Source organism: Phoca vitulina, unplaced genomic scaffold (assembly GCF_004348235.1).
Source record: "Phoca vitulina isolate PV1807 unplaced genomic scaffold, GSC_HSeal_1.0 scaffold205, whole genome shotgun sequence".
NCBI lineage: Eukaryota > Metazoa > Chordata > Mammalia > Carnivora > Phocidae > Phoca > Phoca vitulina.
Window position 1 is genome coordinate 26,216 of NW_022589904.1, and position 14,503 is coordinate 40,718.

The following is a 14,503-nucleotide window of genomic DNA, read 5'->3' on the forward strand; positions in this document are numbered from 1 at the left end:
CAATTCACTTCTCCCCTTCTGTGAAATGCCTGTTCATGTTCTTTGTTTAGTTTTCTGTAGGGCTGTTTGTCTTTTTCCTATTGATTTTTAGGACTTCTTTGTATATTTTAAATGTTAATAATTTACTGGTTATGTTGCACAGTTCTAAAATTTAAACTATAACTCTTGAGTGGTGAGAGGTGACATCGACTATGCTGGGATAACTGGATAGTTACCTGCAAAAGAATGAAGTTGAACCCACTTCTTCATACCATATACAAAAATTAGTTTAAAATGGATCAAAGACCTAAATGCAAAAGCTAAAAACAATAAAACTCTTAGAAGAAAACATGAGTGTAAATCTTTGTGATCTTAGATTAGGTAGTGGTTTCTTAGATCTGACACCCACAGCACAAGCAAAGAAAAAATAGATAAATTGGACTTAATGAAAATTTGAAACATGTGTGTCAAGGATGTCATTAAGAAAGTGAAAAGACAACCTGTAGAATGGGAAACATATTTGCGACTCCTTTATCTGATAAGGGACTTATATCTAGAATATATAAAGAATTTTTACAACTCCCGAGTAAAAGGATATAACCAAATTTAAAAATGGACAAAGAATCTGAATAGACATTTCTCCTAAAAGATAAATGTGAAAAATAATCACATGAAAAGATGCTTAGCATATTAGCCAGTAGGGAAATGCAAATCCAAATTACAATGAGGAAGCACTTCACACCCAGTAGGGTGGCTATAAACAAGAAAATAGATAATAACCGGTGTTGAGGGGATGTGGAAAAAGCAAAGCCCTCACACACTGCTGGCAGGAATGTAAAACGGTGCAGCTACACTGGAAAACAGTCTGGCAGTTACCTGGAAAGTTAAACATGGCGTTACCATATGATCCTACAGTTCCACACTCAGGCTGCTGTAACAAGATACCATCACCTGGGCAGCTTAAACAACAAACATCTCTCTCTCACAGTTCTGGAGGCTGGGAAGTTCCAGATTAAGGTGGGAGCAATTTCAGTTCCTGGTGAGAACCCTTTCCCTGGCTTCAGGTAGCACCCTTCTTGCTCTGCTCACATGGAGGAGAGGAAGCCAGTTCTGGTCTCTCCTCCTCTTCTTATAAGGACTCTAATTCTATCGTTGGGCGGGGGGGAGTCCCACTCTCACAACCTCATCTAAACCTAATTTCTTCCTAAAGACTCCATTTTCAAATATGGGGCTTGGGGCTTCAAATAGGAATTTTGGGAAGGACATGAACATTTAGTCTATACTCGGCATATATTAAGAGAAATGAAAAGTATGCCCAAACAAAAACTTATATGTGAATGTTTACAGCAGAATTATACTTAATAGCCAAAACATGGAAATAACTCCCATGTCCATTAACTGATAAATGGATAAATAAAATGTGGTATGTTCATACAGTGGACTGTTATTCAGCCATAAAAAGGAATGAAATAGTGATGCATGCTACAACATGGATGAACTTTGAAAACACTGTGCTAAGTGAAAGAAGCCACGAATTTTATGATTCTGTTTATGTATGTCCAGAATAGGCAAATCTATAGAAAATAGATGTTTTTGCTTAGGGCTGGGGAAGGTGAGAGGTACAGGGAGGGGAGTGACTGATAATGGGTAAGGGTTTTTTGGGGGGGGTGGATTAAAATGTTCTAAAATTCACTGTAGTGATGATTGCATATATCTATGTAGTGATGATTGCATATATCTATGAATATGCTAAAAACCATTGACTTACATACTTTAAATGTATAAATTGTGTGGTATGTGAACTATATCTCAATAAAGCCATTATTTAAAAAAACCACAAAACAACAACTGTTCAAATAGCACATGGCACATGGGCCTGAGGTCTGATTCCCCAGATAGAGGATGTCTAGGAGCAACGATTCAGAGTGAATGCTGAAAATGGATCCAGGAAGTTAGGGAAAGACACAGTTCTGCCTTCTTGACTGGAAGTGTATAGCAGGCTGGATAACTTTGAAAAATCTCTTTTTTAATATAAAACCTCTAACAAAGTTTAGTTGAGTTGGATGTTTTTTTGTGGGGACTGCTTAGCTATTCACAAATTTATAAATGTGTTTTTAAGCTGGCATTACTTTGGTTTTTTGTTTGCTTTTTCTAGTTATCAAATGCTTGTTGGAAAATCTTGAGGAAGAAGTATCTCAGGCTGAAAATTCTCTCCTTCAGGCAGCAGCATCATTTCCACTGTATGGGCGAGTTCACTGTATAACGGGCGCTTTGCAGAGGTTATCTCTAAAGTACGTGTACCACAGATGTCTCCTGAGCATGCGTTTCTGAGCTTTAAAGCCTTACTGCAATGTGTCCTGGGAAAGGAATATATTGCCTTAAAGATAATTAAAACTTAGATTTTAAAATGTACCTATGTACACATATTTTTATATCTTAAATATTTCATAGATCGCACAATTTTGAAGCAGATTCAACCTTTTATGTAATAATTTCCATTTAAAATTTTTGAATTTTGCTTTTAGTATAAATTTCCGTACTGTCCTTGTTGCAGCAGCCTACGGTTGGTGAGTGAATGGAGACCTGTGGTAGAGAAGCTCCTTTTGATGTCTTACAGGCTTTCTGCTGTGGTGTCTCCAGTCATTCAGAGCTCCTCCCCAGAAGGCCTCATCCCAATGGACACTGATTCAGGTCAGCAAATGAAAAAAGCTAGAATTCCTATATTTTTTGCTCATTACGCCTCTCCCCGCCAAATCATTTCTTTGGGAAGATATAGAAGCTAAGTAGGTGGGTCAAGAAGCTATTTATTATGATTAGTGATATTTCTGCCACTGTAGTAATGTCTTTAATTCTTAAAAAATAACCAAAACAAATAAATAAACCAGGTGATGAGCAAGGTACTTCCTCCTCTGGGGTAAATTGGATTTTCTAATACTGTCATTTCAGAGCATCACCTACCAGGTAGCCGCTGGGGCTGGGAGAGTGAGCAATATAAATCAGGGAGGTGCGGTTTAGTCAGAGATGGCAGCTTATTAGGAATCGGGAATTTAATTAAAACAAAAAATGGGAGGAGATACTCAAAATGCCCCATTGAACTCATGAACTTTCATCTGCCTTTCCCCTACCAACTCCTGTGTCTTTGCAAATGGCCCTACCAAAGATCTGTTTGTGCAAGTCAAGAGCCTAGGAGTGCTTGACATCTCTCTTCTGTTCCTTACATCTTGCCTGTCCTCATGTTCTTTCAGTGGTACCCCTTAAATATCTTTCAAATCTGTTTTCTTTTTATCTGCCATCTTCTTACCTTACCCCAGGCTTTTATCTCTCTTGTTTGTGTAATTCTAGGGCCCTCCCATTTGGTTTCCCCTCATCTACTCTTGGCTCCTTCCATTTTCTTTTTATACTGTATCCACAGCAATATTTTCTACTCATATAATTCATCATGTTATGCATAATCTCTACTTAACTCCTGTGCTCTGCCCCACCCCATTTGTTTAAAATACTTGAGTGACCTCAGACTAGGTCCTCTAATAGTTGGGCTCCTGCAACCTTGCCAGTCTTGTCTCTTTTTCTTCCCAAAGTGTTCTTCATGGAGTTGTTGTGATTTAAGAGGGATTTTATCGATATTTTCCTCCGTTGTCCTTAGCAAGTGCCTGGTAGAAATAGGTATACAATAAATATTTGTTATAATGAATAAATCAACGAATGAGCAATTCCAGAAAAGATAGGAACTAAACCCAGTGTGTGGGACACTGCAGGGGGCATATATATACCCGTACTGTAGCAGCCAGAAGGGATTGGCTGTGAACGGTATACATTTGATGTTGAAATAAAGTTTGTGAATGCATTTGAGGAGTGCAAATGAGAGGCTTGTATTAAAAACACACTGAGCATATCATAAATACCCAATTAAAGTAACTTGGTGTTTTGTGTTTGCATAGAAAATGTTAGGTTTTGTTCTTTACTAAAAATGAATTGGCAGATTGGTGATGGTTCATGAGTAAGACACAGTTATTTGTTTATTTTGGCTGGTATACCAAAATTTGATGTTTTAGTTTTCCTACTTAAACAATACGTGGGAATAAGAAACATCCAATCTTAAAGCTAGTATTTGGATCAGGCAAGTACCAGTATATTCTGGATGAGAAATCTTGAATATTTGTCACCTGTGGTGGGTGGGGCCTATATAGTGTATGCTAAAATTCTGTTTGTTATTAAGTTTTAAAATGTCCATTGGTCTCAAGAACAGTCTGTGGCCCACAGACTTTTCCTTGATTTTGCCTTTTCTTTTTTCCTCGGGTTGTCTCTATTATTCCTGTTTCTGTCCTACATTATCTACCGTGCATTCTGAATTCCTTGAAAACATTTCCTCTGAAAGCCATAAAAAGGAATGGGTAAAATTTTATTCTGATCATCCTTTTTTTCTTAGTCTTTCCATGGTTTCTATTTGGAACCAGTGTTACTTTTTCATGGCTGTCAAAATTTGTTTTGGCAATATTTCATGGAAGCCACAAGTGAACATAAGATGTTGGTTGAATCATCCTGATAGCCCTTTGGGTCTTTGTATCTCCTATAAGACCTAAAATGTAATGTAAGTGTATCTAGGGACACCTGGGTGGCTCAATTGGTTGAGCATCTGCCTTCGGCTCGGGTCATGATCATGGAGTCCTGGGATCAAGTCCTGTGTCGGGCTCCTTGCTCAGCTAGGAGCCTGCTCCTTTCTCTGCCTGCCGCTCCCCCTGCTTGTGCATGTTGTCTCTCTCTCTGACAAAGAAATAAATAAAATCTTTAAAAAAAATGTAAGTGTATCCAATAGGTATATAAAATACCTGTTCTTTGATTTGTTAATTGGTTTCAGGTGACTGGCTGTTGTTACTTATTTTTTTTCTTAAAGTATCTGAGCCTGCCTAGCTCTTCATTCCCTCATCATCTGTTCATTCCCTTAGCCCATGTTACTGAACCTCTGCCATGAGCCAGGTTTCTGTTGTAGGTGCTGGTGACTCAGCAGTGAACAAAGTGTTGCATTCGTGGAGCTTACATTTCCTAATCCATTGAGTGCTTAAGGAATAAAAATGAAGTTCAATACAATACTAGGGCTGTAAATCATACTTAGAAAGCAGTATATTACCTAATGCATTTCACAGTCAAATACAAAGCCTTTATCATATTCCTGAGCTATGGAAGATTTTTTTCTTTATTTTTAAGTACAGTTGACAATACAATATTGTATTAAAGATTGTTTTTGTTGTGGTGGTTTCTTACCTCTTAAAACCAAATTACCTGAAGTTTAGTGCTCTTTTTTCACATGATTGAGCACCATATTTGAGATTCTTAGATAACACTAAGAAAAGCAATGTAAAAGAAAGAAAAGCAATGTAAATGAAATGATGGTCTTTGTCTTGCGGAGAGTTTCTGTTGTATTGTTTTGTACTGTCTTCAACCAATTTAAAATTTTGGCCATATTTTAAAAGCACGCTCAAGTGTCATGAAGACCTTAATAAGTAATTTTCACATTATCTACCCCATGAGTCCCTTCTAATAGAGCTGATTATCAAGTATTAAAAATTATAAAATTCGGGGCACCTGGGTGGCTCAGTCAGTAAAGCGTAGGACTCCTGATTTTGGGTCATGTCATGATCTCAGGGTCCTGAGATCAAGCCCTATGTGGGGCTCCCCGCTGAGCATGGAGCCTGCTTAAGATTCTCTCTCTCCCTCTCCCTCTGCTCCTTCCCCCTCCCACCCCTGCTTGGCGAGCTCTCTCTCCAAAAAAAAAAAAAATTACAAAATTGAGGGCAAATACTCCCAAGGGAAATCGCATGGGCTGCAGAACTGTGATTTATGCACTCCCTTCTCTCTCCCTCAGAGTCAGCAAGCCGCTTACAGACGATTCTGAGTGAGATTCAACCACGAGATACTAATGATTACTTCACTCAAGCCAAAATACTCAAAGAACGTGATACCTTTGATTTGGAGGACTTGAATGCCAGTGTGCCAAATATTGGTGCTTCAGCAGAGATCAAAGGTAGCATGTATAAAATCAACATTGTAGTATTGTAATTGGTGTTTCAGTGACATAATGTACAAAATGTTTTTTATATAGTAAATCAGGGTGCAGATGTTTGCAGAACATTTCTAGAAAATAAAGTCTTTGAGCTTATCAGTGATTTATTTTGGGGAATGTGTAAATGGTGCACCCCAGTGCGGTATATAAGGTGCTACAACGGAAAGCTTTGAGTGCTAACACCTGTCTTGGCAGCCAGGTGGTGCTCGGTCAACTTGGGTTTGGGCCGCAGTCGGCTTCTCCTAGTGATGTGGTTCACTGTGTGCAGTGAGAGTCCTTACAGTCAAGCAGCCTTTTAAGAGAAATCAACCTTATTACTCAGTGAAGTGTGAGCTGCTCTGTTGTATCAAGCCTCCAGAAGTTGTGTTCTACTGCTTGTTTTCTCATTAGTTGTTATTTTATCATTTTCTGTAATTCTATAAAAAGTCATCAGCAGTAATCTTAGTGACCTATTACATATTCTGCATTCTCCACTAGATGGAGATATTGTCTTATAAAAATTTCTCTGTGAATTTTTTTTTTTTAATTACACAACATAACATCTAAGTATATGCTTATTGTAATAGTTTCTAGCAATACAGAGGTAAATTTGAATTAAAAACAACTTAAAGCCTTAATTAAAATTTCAATTCAGTGTTTACATTTTACCTTAAAAAAAAAAAGAGAACAACAAAAAAACGGAATTAAAGTTCTTCATTGACTCCCCATCCCACTTATTCTCTTTTGAGTGTATGTGCTTTTAGATCTATTCTATAATATTGATGTGTATGTACATTTACTCTTTTAGTTTAGTGGGCTTTTAAAAAACACAAGTGGGTTGCTTTGTTAATTTGCCTTTTAAATTGTCTTGGATTTTTTTTTTTTTAATGTTAATACTAAAATTCTAAAAGCTAGAAAAAGAGAGTAAGCATAATTGGTGTTTATTGGCTGTGGAATTTAAATATATTCTGAAAGAGAATTTATATTTTCCTTTGATTTTAAAAGTTTTATCTTGCCCCTCTACTGATATAACAGCTACCTCACCAAGATGAATAATGAAATATATTTATTATAGTCGTAATTTATGGAGGACTTAGAGGCAGAAAGAGTTTGTTTCACTAATGTCTGAAAGTTAGACTTAGTTTTTGAAATGGTATTGTGTTTTATTTTAAAATTTATTTTGAAAATAGTATATTAAAAAAATACTTAGCATGATTCTTACTTAGAGCACATGCTCAACAAATGTTACTTGTTTTATCATGAATAAATATTACAATTGGTTTGTTCAAGCAGATTGCTCTTGGGGAAATTATGAATAATCTTATTCTAAGAAACCTGGGATGTGAGTAATCAAGTGTCTAGTGTTGCAATCTTTTTTTTTTTTTTTAAGGTAAAGAAAGAAAAACATGTGATGTAACTGCTCAGATGGTGCTGGTATGTTGTTGGCGAAGTATGAAGGAGGTCGCTTTACTTTTAGGCACACTGTGCCAGCTTCTTCCCATGCAGTCCATGCCAGAATCTTCCAATGGCTTACTGACAGTGGAGCAGGTAGGGGAGCTGTTTATTCCACCTGGTATAATTTCTGGTCATGTGACTCAACTCAAACAAACATGAGTTTTGAATTTTTCTTGAATAAAATCCTACAGATGTCAACTGAAGGAAATTCACGGTAGTATAGAAATTAGACCTTGCGGGCGCCTGGGTGGCTCAGTCGTTAAGCGTCTGCCTTCGGCTCAGGTCATGATCCTGGGGTCCTGGGATCGAGTCCCACATCGGGCTCCCTGCTCCGCGGGAAGCCTGCTTCTCCCTCTCCCACTCCCCCTGCTTGTGTTCCTGCTCTAACTATGTCTCTCTCTGTCAAATAAATAAATAAAATCTTTAAAAAAATAAAAAAAAATAATAAAAAAAGAAATTAGACCTTGCACTACATTTCAAAACTGTGGCACTTTTAGAAATAGTTTTATTTTTCTAAGTTATAAATAACTGTAGATTTTACCTTCTAACTTCAACATTGTCATTTTAATTTTAATTTTTCCATTTAACACCTATACATTTAAATGAAATTGTTTAGTAAAACTCCACAAACCGGGGTGCCTGGGTGGCTCAGTCATTAAACGTCTGCCTTCAGCTCAGGTCATGATCCCAGGGTCCTGGGATCGAGCCCCTCATTGGGCTCCCTGCTCAGCGGGAAGCCTGCTTCTCCCTCTCCCACTCCCCCTGCTTGTGTTGCCTCTCTCGCTGTGTCTCTATCAAATAAATAAATAAAATCTTTAAAAAAAAAAAAAAAACTCCACAAACCTCTTAAATTTCGTGAAGGAAAAAAAGTAATATATTGGTTGATTATGGATCTCTTGTTTCCCACTACATTGATAATAAAGTTGTAGTCCCTTTGGTTTTTTGGCTGACTTTTATTTTAAGACCACAAAGTCCATTCGCCATCTGGGACTGTTCAAGTGACTTGAGTGCAGTGTTTACAAGAAATTAGCTTACCACAAGCATTTCATTTGGAAATATTTTAGATTTATTAGATTTCTGTTTTTAATTGATTCCCTCTTCCTTTCCATATGGTTTCAACAATCTCTTTCCCACCATTTTCCAGCAAAGATCTATAACACATACTTTCATTTTTAACCTTTTTCAAATAAAGATAATTTTTCCCCAAGGGTGTTACAACATTTAAGGACAAAACAAATATTGTAGTACGCTAAATGCTGATTATTTCTATAATAACCATGTGACTCGTTCCATGGAAATAATGCTAATATTTTTATTCTCACACTCTGTGGCCATGTGCTTGCATCTGGTTAACAGCTGGGCCTGTGATACTGCAAGGCCCTGAGATGGAGACCAGCTGAGGGGAACAGTACACTGCCGGCATCATTGTGTTCCTTATTCTCTTCCAAATCAAATAGGCGTCAGTGTTCTAGAGTTACTTGCAGTCATTGCTGGTGACCAGCTGGAGTGCCAATGCCAACATCTTTGCTGAGGAACCCAGCTATGATTAATGATTACTTCACTGATGTTCACTGTCTTACTAAGAAGTAAACATGTGCTAGAGTCTCTTCACTGTTCAACTCCTCTTTTCAAGGACAAGTTAAAACATCTAGTTTTGGGGGATTTGTTGGATAGTGCTTAAAAAAAAAAATTCAGGGAAACAGATTTTGCTTTTACTGTAGTTGAGAAAGACCTGAAAGCTTCCTGTAAAAACCATCTGGCCTTGACATCTTTTCCATAGCACCCAAATCTTTTGAATTTAATTTATGTGGGAGAACCATGTTGGAATTGAGAATTTATATAAAATAAAAGAGATGTTTGTAAAAAAACCAAAACCCCCCCAAAAAACAACAGCAACAATAACAGAGAGGCTCTTATAAAGCAAAGAACTCTTCTAATGACTGTTTTCTTGAATAAAAAATGAGTCTTGTTTTTCTGTAAAATATTAATTTCTATTCTAGTGAGATTCAGTCATTTTTCCATGTCGCTGTTCATGTGGTGATATCACATTTTTGGTTTGAGAAGAAATGAACTCCTGAATGAGCAATCAAGAATGTCTGGGGTAATGCTGTTCCAACCTGGAAACCCTGCCACTTGTGGAAGGCTTTATACTTGATCCTGGTGTCTTTAACTAGAAGAAATGCCTCAGTTTAGGAACATTTAGTCAATGAAAATCAAAGTCATCAAGAAATTAGCGTTGTTCATATTGCTAGAGGATTCCTACTTTTATTTATTTTTTATTTATTTATTTTTAAAGATTTTATTTATTTATTTGACAGAGAGAGACACAGCGAGAGAGGGAACACAAGCAGGGGGAGTGGGAGAGGGAGAAGCAGGCTTCCCGCCGAGCAGGGAGCCCGATGCGGGGCTCGATCCCAAGACTCCCAAGACCCTGGGACCATGACCTGAGCTGAAGGCAAACGCTTAACGACCGAGCCACCCAGGAGCCCCGAGGATTCCTACTTTTAAACAAAACTTTTCTCTATGAAATTCTTCTAAATTAAAAATACAACCATGTACTTAAAACTTTTGAGAGTTAAAAATATGGACATGATAGAGAAGAAGGTAATTTCCATTGGAGTGGGTGGGCCATGCCTGAGGTCCACCTTCCTTCCAAGGACACAGTCACTATTACAACACAACATCTTTTGTGCACCTATCAGCAAAACTAAGAATTTAAGAGTCAGTTACCTTAGGTGAGGGTGACCATAACAGACGTGCACAGACAGAGGCAGCGAAGTGACTTGTAGGCAGGAGTCACTTTGGGGGAGAATCTGGGACTTGGATTTCTTATTCTCAAGAGTAATAATAACAATGGTGCTCTGCTTTTCTCTTAATGGATGAAGGAGGCCGTTCCATACAACCTAAAATATTGACACTCAACGCAGTGTTTCTTTTACTCTCCATTTGCCCTTTACTCTTGAAAAAGCAGGATGATTCTAATTTAAAATTTGATGTCTCAAATGCAGACAACAGGGAGGATTTCTTTTGTAGCCCGGTGCCTTTAATCCCATCCTAGTTTTAGGGCCATTTGTTGAAGGGGTGACCCCTGAAATCCTGCATACATGAGGGTGGTTTCTAACCAGCTGGCAGGCAGTGAGATCATTTTGAAGATTACAATTTGCTGCGGAATGAGAAGGACTGGTTCCTGTTTGTGACTGAGTATTCAGTGCTGTATTCACAGACTATTAGAGCTGGAAGGGTCACAGGGATGATAGGATCCAGCCCTCTTGTACAAGGGCAAACTGAAGCCCTCGGGTGTTACCTGGTTTGCCCAAGATCACAAAGCTGGCTTGTGGCAGTTGCGGGAGGGGAACCCAGTTCTCCTTTCCAGCCTGCGTTCAGACACAGCACAGTGCTGCCTTTGTTCTGAACTGCTCATTTAACTTTTCTTTAAATTTAATCTTCCCTACTTCCCCTACCCAACCAGACTTTTACAAGCAACAGGACAGTAAGGCAACTTGCTACTGAGCTTTTTAGCAAATGATTCATTTCCCTAAATCACTTCTTGCAAAGCAGTGTGTCCTCCACGGCTTCAGCAAGAGGAAAATGTGTTCATTCAGAGGCAAGTCTGACTTTCCTCCTGCAAGGTAATCACCTAATGAAAGGTTCTTTCATAATGTCCCTGTACAAGAAGCAGAGATAAAACCAACTTTGAGGGATGTAAGTCGAGACCCTTAAAGAGTGGGCAGTACGTGCAACCTTATCTCACAACTTCCTGGCTGGTGTGTGTCTAGGTTTCAAGCTGGATGTTTTGCTGATGTAGAGCTTTTGCTTGATACATTTTGTTGGTCCTCTTTCCAAGGGATATTGGATACCCAGTGCCTGCTTATTTTTTTTAAACAACTTCCTCTATCTGGAGTATCAATTCATACATTTATATATTTCCTCTAGTGTTCCTAAAAAGAAGCTTTGGGGTAGATTTTTCATACCTGCTTTCCTTTCCTAGTAATTATCGCCACAGAAATCGCCTGAACAAAAATAATTACCAACAATTAAATTAGCTATTTTTAAAAATTCCTACTGTAGATTCTGTTGTAATTTTTAGGATGTACATGGCTAAATGGGTTTACACATTTTTCTCAGTGTCTTTTGTTACTGTGTTAGGTTTTCTGTAATGGACAACAGGGGATATATGTTTATTAGCATCTGTCAGTCTTAAAGAAATTGCCTTTTGTGTTTTGCCAGAGTTTATTTTTTTAGAAATTATGAGTAAGTATTCATTGAATTGTACTGAATGCAGGTTACCATTTTTAAGCTATGAAATGGAATTAAACATATCTTTTAGTCACCTGTTTATTGACTGCCATACTACAAGGGTGTTGTGGGAACATAAAGAAATGTAATATGTGGTTCTCTGACCTCGAAGGGCTTAGAAATGTAATAAGGGATGCAAGACAAATTCATTTTTAAAAGTTAGAGTAAAGGACACCAGTTAAAAGGGCACATGGTTAAGAATTTGCTAGAAAGCAAAGAGTAAACTGCTGGTAAGAAGATGTCTAAATACCAGAAAACTATTTTTTTAAAAGATTTTATTTACTTGAGAGAGAGAGAGAGAGAGCGTGCACACGCGCGCACAAGCATGAGCGGGAGGGGGGTAGGGAGGAAGAGGGAGAAGCAGACCCCCCATTGAGCAGGGAGCCCAATGTGGGGCTCGATCCCAGGACCCTGGGATCATGACCTGAGCCGAAGGCAGATGCTTAACCGACTGAGCCACCCAGGGCCCCTAAATACCAGAAAACTCTTATCTTTGTTGTTATTATGTAGGGGAGCAATGTTTGGGCTTTGAAGAATCCCCACTGTTAGTAAGAAATCCCTATAGTAGAGAATATACAGTTTAAAACATTAATTATCTTACTGTCATCTAAACTTTTATAAACTGTTCTATTTAACCAAAGTGGAATTAATGACATTCCTAAGGTTATACGAAGTAGCTGTGTCCTAAAGTCAAAATTAAAATTAAGGGATTAAGTCTCAATACTTGATGATACAAAATAAAAACAAAAACAGACATTTACTGTTTGCTAGTCTGCCAGGTGCTCTGCTACATGCTTGTATGTGTAATCTGACTTATTTCTCAGAATAATCCTATGAAGTAGGTTCTAGTTTTAGTCCCATTTCACAGGTGAAGGAACTGGCTTAATTAGCTTATATTAATAAGGAGGCTGAGTAGGGTTCCTGAACTCAGCCCTCCCGGCTCCAGAGTATCACAGCTTAACCACTGCATATGCTTTTGTAGAAACATTCCACCAATACTTTTTTTTTTTTTTTTTTTTAAAGATTTTATTTATTTATCTGACAGAGAGAGACACAGCGAGAGAGAGAACACAAGCAGGGGGAGTGGGAGAGGGAGAAGCAGGCTTTCCACTGAGCAGGGAGCCCGATGCGGGGCTCGATCCCAGGACCCTGGGATCATGACCTGAGCCGAAGGCAGACGCTTAACGACTGAGCCACCCAGGCGCCCCATCATTCCACCAATACTTAAATCCTCTTGGGTTTATCTACTTTAGAATTAGTGGAATTAGCCTTGATTTTTCAGCTGTATTTCTATCGATAAAGGACAAATTTTTAAAAATGTATTTAAATTTGCCCTTTGTGGGTTTTAGGCTCTAGATGAGCATTTAACTCCCCTAATTTGTCCACTGGTGAGTTATAGATGCCTAAAGACATGGCATGTAGCTATTTTCCCCTATGGAAATTTATACCCTGTAAATCTAGAAAGCATGTTAATTGGCCTGTTGAAATGGGTTTTATGAAAATTTAGAACCAGGATCTGCTAAATTTAAAAAGATAGTGACTAGAATTTAATTTTAAGAATAAAAATCAGGGGTGCCTGGGTGGCTCAGTTGTTAAGCGTCTGCCTTCGGCTCAGGTCATGATCCCGGGGTCCCGGGATCGAGCCCCACATCGGGCTCCCTGATCCGCAGGAAGCCTGCTTCTCCCTCTCCACTCCCCCTGCTTGTGTTCCCTCTCTCACTGTGTCTCTCTCTGTCAAATGAATAAATAAAAATCTTTAATTAAAAAAAAAAATAGAAATCAGTGCCCCCCCTTTTTTTTACCTTTTTACCTTTATTCCCTTTTAAAAATCTTGAGATGTATGTTATTCATTAAGAAAATATTTTGTGGGGGCGCCTGGGTGGCTCAGTCGTTAAGCGTCTGCCTTCGGCTCAGGTCATGATCCCAGGGTCCTGGGATCGAGCCCCACATCGGGCTCCCTGCACCGCGGGGAAGCCTGCTTCTCCCTCTCCTACTCCCCCTGCTTGTGTTCCCTCTCTCGCTATGTCTCTCTCTGTCAAATAAATAAAATAAAATCTTTAAAAAAAAAAAAAAGAAAATATTTTGTGAAGACATCATCCATGTTTTTGTGAACTTTAGATAGGACTTTAGTAGCATCTAATAAAAAGGCAATTGGTTCAGAGCTTTCAGAGGACTTCTGCATTTTAAAAATAAATTTAAAAATCCTGTTTCTGGGGGCACCTGGGTGACTGAGTCAGCTGAGCCTTTGGCTTGGGTCGTGATCTCAGAGTCCTGGGATCAAGTCCAGCATCGAGCTCCCTGCCTCAGCAGGGAGGCTGCTTCTCCCTCTCCCTCTGCACGCCCCCCCACTCGTGCTCGCTCGCTCTTTCTCTCAAATAAAAAAAAAATCCTTAAAAAAAATTCTATTTCTGGTTCTGACTGTTGTCATTAATTTTCTAAGTTGTTTGGGTCAGATCTGTTTCTTGTAGCCTGATTACCCTTTTCCCTGTCCAGCTGCCACACTGCCCTGCTGACTCCTCCTACCCTTGGTAATGGGGTCCATGTCCAACTTGCAACCCTGTCTTCCACTGTTTTCTAGTATGAAACCTTAAGGTCATTCAGCCAGGTCTGCTAACCTTCACTTTTATATTCTGTGTTCATTCATATAGAAAGATCCAGTAGTGGTCTGGGAGGTAGCAGGGACTTAATAAATGCTCATTCCTTCTAGCCACCCAGCCTCTTCCCGTGTTCATTACC

At 38.7% G+C, this 14,503-nt stretch overlaps 1 protein-coding gene across 1 annotated transcript in view; it reads left to right on the forward strand.

Annotated features, from left to right (window-relative positions):
- LOC116629036 (thyroid adenoma-associated protein homolog) overlaps positions 1 to 14,503 on the forward strand; it is a gene marked incomplete at both ends in the record, with an annotated part of 69,248 nt that overhangs the window by 25,219 nt on the left and 29,526 nt on the right. Inside the window, 4 exons of the mRNA XM_032399323.1 lie at positions 2,135 to 2,270; positions 2,534 to 2,670; positions 5,840 to 5,998; positions 7,407 to 7,564. Coding sequence (XP_032255214.1) covers positions 2,135 to 2,270; positions 2,534 to 2,670; positions 5,840 to 5,998; positions 7,407 to 7,564 — 590 coding nt within the window. The remainder of the gene's footprint in view (positions 1 to 2,134; positions 2,271 to 2,533; positions 2,671 to 5,839; positions 5,999 to 7,406; positions 7,565 to 14,503) is intronic.